The sequence below is a fragment of the Chelmon rostratus genome, chromosome 5 (genome assembly GCF_017976325.1).
Source record: "Chelmon rostratus isolate fCheRos1 chromosome 5, fCheRos1.pri, whole genome shotgun sequence".
NCBI classification, from domain to species: domain Eukaryota; kingdom Metazoa; phylum Chordata; class Actinopteri; order Chaetodontiformes; family Chaetodontidae; genus Chelmon; species Chelmon rostratus.
Window position 1 is genome coordinate 7038479 of NC_055662.1, and position 9137 is coordinate 7047615.

At 39.5% G+C, this 9137-nt stretch overlaps 1 protein-coding gene across 1 annotated transcript; it reads right to left on the reverse strand.

The window, feature by feature from the left end:
* Positions 1-1472: 1472 nt before the first annotated feature.
* Positions 1473-8138, reverse strand: tm2d2 (TM2 domain containing 2). The gene is made up of 4 exons (XM_041937235.1): positions 7781-8138; positions 7172-7259; positions 6980-7095; positions 1473-4083 (listed from the first exon to the last, which is right to left on the reverse strand). Exons 1-4 carry the CDS (start codon positions 8044-8046, stop codon positions 3870-3872), a joined length of 684 nt encoding a protein of 227 aa, XP_041793169.1. The 5' UTR covers positions 8047-8138; the 3' UTR covers positions 1473-3869.
* Between the last annotated feature and the right edge of the window lie 999 nt (positions 8139-9137).

The window sequence follows — 9137 nt, forward strand, 5'->3', positions numbered from 1 at the left end:
ACAATGTTCTGATATGCAAACAATTCCAATCACCTGTGTTGTACTGAACAAACCTGACAGACAGATATCTCAAAACCTGGCCAAATAAAATCTGCGTGGCTTCACACAGCCAGAAGGAAGCAGGGCTTTTAATTTGGATGAAATGATCCCTCTAAAGTTAACTGTGTGGTCAACACATTGAGTGCTGCGAGACTTTCTTTGGAGAACTATATTAAACCGTGAGCTGCATTTGACTATGGTGTCAGTATTTTGATTAGCTGTTGCTAATCACAGTGAAGCACAGTGATGCTCTAGAAAAGTAGTACAGTAAGCATGTTCTGTCACTCTGTATGTACGCTCTCTTCTTAAAAATGGTGGTATGTGTAATATGTTGAAGTGATCGTATTGAATACTTGTCATTTGGCCAGTGTAAGCACACTGATCTTCAGTGTGTGTTGTGTATATGGAGCCATGTTCTTTGTACTGCAGTTGATGCTACATTTACTCCTTTGATATTGGATACTGGATATTGGATATCAGCATATGTATATGAATGTAATAAAAATAAAGTGAAAAATTAGTATGGATAAACAGTGGCTTAGTAGTGATTGATTGATTGATTGTCATTATCATTAACATTGTATATTACACAGCAACACAACAATTGATGTCCTGGTGTTTGACAGATAAAGCAAAGCAGCTTTGGAAACTGGCAAAACCTCAGCATCAGATCATATGACCAGCATGTCCCTGATGATACAACATCTTGTTACTAATGTTTTCCCTAATATCAACAAATCCCATGAAAAGACAGAAGCCAGAAGTGCTTGTCAGGCGGTTGAGTAGCCCCCCCCCCACACACACACACCTTTCTGACTGTGTCTGACTGCGGCCTTTTTCTAACTACAGCCTCCAACACCCCCAGATTGGTCATTTTAAGACTCGAGTGACATCATTTGAGGCAATTCAGAGTTCACACAGCTCCCTGTGGGGCCACTGAAGGCTTCAAACAACTTTGTAACATATACAGTAGTCCTCCTCGAGACCTGTTAGCAGACCTTGATGTGCTGAACCAGTTTGCCTTTAAAGTGAGATGATGTAACTTTATGGCAACAACTGATATGGACAATTTGAAGATGAGGGTAAATGCTAAAAAACAGAGTAATAGCAGTATAGATGATGTCACTTACACAGTAATATTAACCTATACATTTAGCTGAGAGTAACCAGCATTAGCCACCATAAGCTGCTGGTCATATCAAAACCCCAGAGAGTAATAAACTGAGGAAGGGTGCATTCTGTTTATCACTTCTACTTCTCATTTTTAAGAGAGAGGAAATGTTGATCATATCACTGCAGGAACTCGCGCCGCTCAGTCAATCCAATCTTAACATCCGAGTCAATATCTCGAAGTGCTGAGTGAAGACAGCATCTCTTTCATTGACATTTCACCCCGCACCAACCAAAGCTCATTCCTGAATCCAAGAAACAGACTGGACCAGACACTTTATTGAGGCATAACAACCGTGAACAGTGATAAATACAGCATGGGACAAGTCAAGTGAGATTGTCTGATAAAGAAACAGAGTAAAATTAACATAAGACTCAAGAACGTTTCCAGGAACATTCTTCTTGACTAACACATAAAACACGTAATGCACATAAATAAATAGTGTGGATCGAAGTTAAAGAATATAAAATGCTTCCCAAGTGAACCTTCTGTTGGGCGGCTCAATATTATATATATATACACACACCCACACAATATTTTACAAGGCCGAGAGAGTCCAGATGATAAAAGTTTTCAAAGAGGCACCAACACAGTATATTTCAGTAGGTTTTTCTAAACTAATACAGGGCTACTCAGAAGAGCTGCATTTATATCCCAGAACCAATTACATTCAGAATAAAGGAAAGATATGAAAAACTCTCTGTACATATTTTTTTTACAGGTGTGCATTATGGCACTTCAATTGCCATATTGTGAATTAAGAGGAAAATTGCTATATGTAAAGCAGTGTCTTAATGCTTCCCCCATCAGAAGATGTTTAGCCAGCTGAAAATATATTGCCTGCTATAACATACTGCTGCTGCTGGATGAGAGGGACGTGTTGACGATCATGTCTTCTTCAAGTTTTTATGACCTGAAAGGGTTTTATGGATCCTTTGGTAATGAAAACTGCTCTATCTGTGAAAGAGCACATAAACCTTCAGTCCAGGTAAAGATGAGAAATTTAGCAAAGTGGAAGATGACGATTTGAATATTTAATGCGTGACCTGAGCCTGGCTGGAGAAAGTCAATGAAGATCAAAATTTGTTTTAGTTTGAGACATTTGAGCAGGGTCAGACTCTTCACCTGAATACAGAGGAGAGCAAAGCTGCCACGCAGCACAGGTGGAATTCGCTGCTTTTCCCCCTCTCAAAACGTTGGAGTCAATACTGGAAACCACTGAATCGTCACCACATCGATGTGACTAAAGTGAATACTGTCCAATACTGAGTTTTGTTTTCCTACTTGTGTGAGACTGTACCATTAATCAGCCTAAGTACAGTTGGAACACATTAAAACAGCAGAGAAAACAGAGTATTCAGTGGAAGAGGACAGCAAAAGCTGAGCTGTTTGGTAATTTGAAGAAGGACAGATATGATGATAAGTCTGTGTAGGCTGTGGCCCTCAGGAAACTGTTCAATATCATTGCTCAGAGTTTAACTACACACCTGCACTTCAGTTCGTTTGCTCCGAACAAAGAAAAGAGATCCACTGTTGCCTTCTAGCTCTGGTTCATGTTCACACTGACTTGTTGTAACTGAACTAAGAGCATGAACATGAAGCCATGTGGACTGACAGGTAACCTGCTGATGTGAGTGATGTCACTCTGTGTCATTATTGCAACATGGACCCACACAGGAAAATCTCATTTTGAAAAACTGCAGCAAGTCATCGTCCACTTTACTGACACTAAGTGTTTATTTCTGTTTTCTCTGGTGTCACAAAGAGCTCAAGAACTGACTGTTAGCAGTACAGACTGACACTGGGCCTTGGATATTATATATAGTGACAAAGTAGCAGAAAGGGAGAAAGAAAGGAGTGCCTGTACCATGTTTTTATTCCTGCTAAAATCACGTTTACTATCAAAAGATCATGTAGTTAGTTTGATTTGTTTTCACACCACAAATTAACCTCCCTAGAGTCCGCTTCCAAGAGTGGTTAAGAGAGTTAGGAGGATCTCAGATGCAGTTCGTTTGCACCACCCACTGGATTTTAGGATGGTAGGAACAGATGATTTTAGCAGGAATCAAGGGCTACACTAAGCCAATCTACTGTCTACTTTAAAGGAAGCAACCTTATAAGCAATGTTTATATTTTTCCAAATCACTGGGTAATCATTGGTGCAACAATGTGAGCGCAGTGAATTTCACTTAACCAGAGGCGTGTGGTGCTTGTTTCCTACTCCATCTATCAGTCAAGTCAATACCAACAAGAACCAGACCAGAACTCAATGTAACATTTTTTCCTTGGTCCAGACCACATAAACTGAATTATACGATTGACAAATTAGTACATAGTAGTACTGTCATCTCTGTCGCTCTGGCGAAAACTGTGAGTGCAACAGTCATTCTTATGCATTCTCAAGGTGGGAAATTCCAAGTGAATTAGATTAAAATAAAATCAAATTAGTCCTCATTTTTCTCAGGAGCCCTGGGAACCCTGTAGGAGTCCTCAGGAGGTCCCTGGACCCCACTTAGCACAGCAGAGGTGTAAATCCACTTAGAGCAAGCCAGTTCACAGACTCATATCCATGGCAGGCTGAGGCTAATTCCCTGGAGTTCTTAATATTTAACTGATAATATCTGACTGAGAAGTGGCCTCAGTCACACTGATGTCTGTCTCAGTAGTAGGTGCACCAGTTGCTGTAATCGCTGGGCATCAGGCCACCAGTGATGAGCAGGATCAAATCCACAAACCACCAGATTCCCAGGCCTCCCAGGGTGAGCAGCTTTCCAACAGCAGTGCCGGTGTGGCCCAGGCAGAAACGATCAACCCCAAAACAGCCCAGGAAGAAGGAGTACAGAAGCGTGGTGATGAAGTAGTGTCCAGTGTATCTATGCAAAACCGACAGCAAAAGATACAAGAAGACATTTGAGGCAATAGCTGGAACAAATATGAACCGTACAAATAATGAATTGTATAAATAAAATATATATGAACGTTTAATGTTATATTTAATCTTAACACCATTTAATACCTGCAACCTCAGTCCTTTATATAATTTCTCAATCTGCAGATGCCTGGTGTAAAGTTTTTATATGTTATGAAATAAATATGCTGATATTTAAAAAATGGAAATATCAATATGATAATGATGTAAAAAAAAAACCCCACAAGAGTCTGAAAGAAGTTAGTTTAGACCACCTGCAGTTCTGATCAGCAATTAAACACACCACATGCATTAATGTCTTTGTACAGGTGCTGCTTTGATTGCGTCCAGCCACAGCATGTCTCTGATCTCTGTGCAGTTACTACAGAGATCAACCTCATGCACTGATGAATGCAGAGGGATGCAGAGAGAACATGGCGTACTGTTAAAACATGTCAAATGAAAAGTAAGGTGGTGGTTCTATACATTTGTAAACAGTGCCCTCTACTGGTGGAGTCCTGATACGAAAGATTTTCATCTGAATTAACTGGGTCAGTTCCTGTATATTTTTGAAATATTTGTATATCTGGAAATATTTACAGCAACAGTGAATACTGTATCAATGTATGGATGTACTGTAACATTCCATGTCTGTTTAATACCATACATTTTCTCAATTTTGTTATATTTTTTGTGTGTATGCCGCCTCAGTACTAATGTGTCTTATATGTGTATGTTGTATTCAATCTCTGCTGCTATCTTCACCATTCACCAATCATTTCCATGTATTTCAACTAATTCAACTAAATTTAAAGCATACATTTATTGTTTACAGGATATATTTCACCAACTATTGGATGATGCAAACAAAAAAATCCTACAAAAAAAACTGAAGAAAAAAATAACAAATCATACAAGAACCATAAAACAGAGTGCTATAATTGAAAATTAGAGGAAAGAGCAACTCGATTTTGATCAATAAAAGCTAGTTTGAATAATCCAAAACATCGTATGGATTTAATGTGTGACATTAAATTAATCAAATCAAAGGGAGCCTTAAAGCTGAATGCTATTTTATTAGTTTTTGTGAAGACTAGAATAATTGAGAGCACCATGCCTGTCGTACCTAATTTCACAGCAATCCAAAATTCTGCAAAATGCAAATGTCAGTATCAAAGCCTGCAAATATAAACATTTCAGAAGCTGAAATCAGAGAATTTTATGGCCATCTTTTACATAAAGAATTTCCTGTTGATAGACTAAGTGATTAATCAACTTTAACTCTAATTTTACTTAATTTTAACTCTAATTTCAATACATTAAAACAATCAATCATCCTATGTTCATCTCTCATACCACGTGACCCTCATGTTCATCTAGAAATCCTTTCCCAGAACATTTCCTATGATTCATAGTGGGTGTGACAGACAGGGATCACACCTGATCAGTAGGTCTCTCTCAGTTGAAATCTCACTTGAACAACAGTTCTAGGCTAGACCGTGACTATAAGACCAATGCACAGATGCTTAAACACTACAATACTCTGACAATATTATTGCCACCAAGGTGCAAAGGTTGTGTAGTTGCCATATCAGTTTGCCTGTGACCAACCCATCCAAAAACCCACAGCTAGACTGGTATGAATCATATCACGCGCCCAACAGACAGAAAGCTATTGATTTTGGTAATTCTGCAGCTTTGCCTCTGGTGCCAAGGTGTAATGTGAATGCAGTATTAGTAATGCTTTAACATGACTTTGAGATGTGTGTCAAGTGCAGCAAGCTCCATTTTGAAGCTAATCGCCCAGATGAGCACTGTCATGTTGAGCAGTTCTTTCCATCAACTTTAGTTTTACACAGTAGTTTTGTAAGTGTAAGTAATTGACATTAACGTTCTGTAACATAAGAAAAATGTGTTCTAAAGATTGTCAAAGAGTTTAACCAGACAGCGGGTCAGTAAACGGTGATAACAAAGATACCATATTCAAACTACTTTCACATTTCCAGTCACTGGCTAACATGTCATGGGCCATACTGCTAAGCGGCACTGTTAAGTGCAAATGTGTGAGAGAGTGTAACATAACGTGTAAGCATGTTGGAGAGAGGTTTTGGGTATATCATGTGTTGAATGATTGTTAACATATAAGTGACTGCAAGGAATTACAGTAAAGTGAATGTTTTAAGTTATTATGTTTTGGGTACATCTTAGTATTTTGGGTTAAGTCAATTGTTGTTTATGGGGAATATGTGTTAAATTATTTTGAATTCATGTACACGGATTTTTCCTTTATTTTCCTTTCCTCGTTATTTAATTTGTTAAACGTTTTGATATTAATCTAAGATGCACTTCAATCAGAGAGTTTAGAGATAACGCAACTGGGAACTGAATGCAGCTGTATTTAGCAGTAAAAAAGCTCTGGTCTGAGCAAGACGCTATCTTTGGTCCTCACTCTATCTATCCACGGGCAAACTGTCACAGGCCACACAGAGCGTCCTCACCTGTGTAACCTTTGCTGCCGGTCCAAATTTGCCCTCGGTCTGGTGTTAATAAAATATGCTTTAGGCAGTGAAGTTTTGATGGTTTCAGCTGAATGCTTTGAATGACACTCTGCCATCACACTTTTATTGCTGTGTGGGACGTCACTCTCAGACTCATACCTACTGACATGCAATTCATTCTCTGCTCAGAACGTCATTACTCCACTGTATCTTTACAATGTAAATTTTTTTGTACTGTATACAGTGTAGAACTTCTAACAATTTTAATAATTAACACAATAAATTGATATGGTTTTGGTGTGGTGAGGTTTGGTGGACAGATATAGATTTATACTGTTGTGTGTCCAGCAGGGTATCCCTTACTTGATGCAGGGTATGTTTCCTCTGAGGAATTCTCTGGGTCCGGCACACTCTATATCATCAAGTGCAGTGCAGACAACCGGTGTGTGGTTCACTTCTTTTTGAGTCTGGCCACCCCACTGAAGATAAAAACAGTAAATGAATTAAGTGCTGAGTGATTAACAACATAAGATGCTCTTTAAAATCAAAACTTACCCCGACACAACCATGGCCCATCTCCAGAAAGGCACTGTGGTTGCCTGCATGATCTACAGGGTCTTGACAGTAGATGAACTCCTCCGGTCTTCGTCACATATTCAATGTATAACAAAAGACAGAGTGAGGAATGCAGCATGACACTGCAGTGAAAATACCTGATAACCTGCAACTGTAGATTCAATCACTTCCGGTAAGTGCAGAGCATGGAGAGAACACTCCAGTCATAAAATCTGTTTACAATTCGCAAAAAATATGCCAGGTACAACATGACTTAAGGCCTGTTGTTAATTATTATAACCTTGCAGGAAATTCGGCATTCAAGACATTATCAATGTGGGATTTTAGTTAAACTAAAAAACTGGTCCAGACGGCTCGCAGCTGTTCCAACACGGGAGAAAATGAAAGACGGGCCTATTAGGAAATGTTGCATTTTGTGGTAAAGTGCTGCTTTGGGTATTTGACTACTGATGATGTTATCAGTCAGCATGATCCAACAGATTTCTGAAAGCAGTTTGCTTTGTCAGTCTCACAACAGCAGCTGGCGCACTTAGCATTAGCTAACATGCTAACGATAGCGTTCTAGCAAGACTACTGTACGGTACTTACAGGTAGCTGCAGAGGACGACTGGTGATGGGGGCTTGTACTCATAGGGCTCTGTATAATTCGTACTTTCCATTGGTATTTCATATTTTACTATTTCGGGCGGCTGCTCGCTGAACGGGAGGGCTGTAGCTCCCTGGCCTGGACTAGCAGCAGGAGTCTCCGTCGTCGACGAGTTTTGGGAGTGAATTCCTTCCAGACATTGTAACAGAATCACCGTCAGAAGCAGCAGGAACTGTCCGCACAGCAGAATATAGCTCAGCGAAATCATTGTCACCCGCAAAATGCCACATTAATCCTTATGAGATAGCCATTCTCACTTAACAGCAACGCTTAGCTAGCTACATTCGGATGTTTGTTTGGGTCTCTTGTGTATGACGTCGTCAAAAAGCGCGTGGAGAGGGCACACGCTCTGCGCAGGCCTGGCTCATCTGGCACGAGCCTAAAGGACATGTTTGAGCAAGTAGAAGCCATCTACAACGTAGTGTGTGTGTGTGTGTGTGTGTGTGTGTGTGTGTGTGTGTGTTGTATTTATCAATTTCATTTCATACTTTTGTGGTTGTGAAACACGGTTTAACAATTCCAATTTATTTAACTTTTATTTCACAAGTACATAAAAGCTTTAAGATGTGGACTACAACTGTCTGTGAATAAAACGTGGCTGTTCCTTTTCCGCCAATATCCCATCTGACCTCTTCAATGGTCCTCTGAAATGAACACACACTATTTCAGAAAGCATCTCAAATATCCCTGCAACAAAAATCTAAAGAAAAACTCACGAATATCCCAGTGAATGGAAAATCTATGCAAGCCCACAATGTAGTCAAACTACAGAAGAACAAAACAAATTTCCCCAGTAATTTCTCTACAGAAGTTTCCTGCGAAGAACCATGTGACGTGGTTCTAATTATAGACAAAATACTGAGACACTTGATTTCCAGAGGAGTTTCCTTGAAAGAACTCCTTAAATGAAATGTGCAGAAAATGTAGCTGACTTACTCAGCATAAAACATGACAAATCCAAAGAATTCAAAACAGTTAGAAATTTTCTGTTTGGTTTCTGAGGAGGGTGTTGTGGGAGCGTCGACGATAGTGTCTAAAATAAATGAATATTTCAAATACAGTGTGGTTTCTTATTGGCATTAATGAAAATGACTGCAGCTGCCAGCCAGGATGGTCGTGTCTGAGTTGGTGACTGGAATACATATGACAGCACACGGATTCAAAAGCCAAACACAAAGGGGTATAACAAATCGGACATTTTATTAACACTTGCAGCATGTTTAAAGTCATTTTTTGCATTTCAGCATTTGGCACTGCTGGCGTGTAAGTTGCCGTTCAGTCCTTGTGTCCTCCCTCCGG

Bases quoted from the DNA above. Each gene is read 5' to 3' on its own strand.
- tm2d2 (XM_041937235.1), bottom strand. From the start codon at position 8,046: ATGATTTCGCTGAGCTATATTCTGCTGTGCGGACAGTTCCTGCTGCTT. The intron at 7,260-7,780 runs GTAAGTACCGTA...TATGTGACGAAG, and splicing joins GTCGTCCTCTGCAGCTACCT to ACCGGAGGAGTTCATCTACT. The intron at 7,096-7,171 runs GTAAGTTTTGAT...TTTTATCTTCAG, and splicing joins TGGGCCATGGTTGTGTCGGG to TGGGGTGGCCAGACTCAAAA.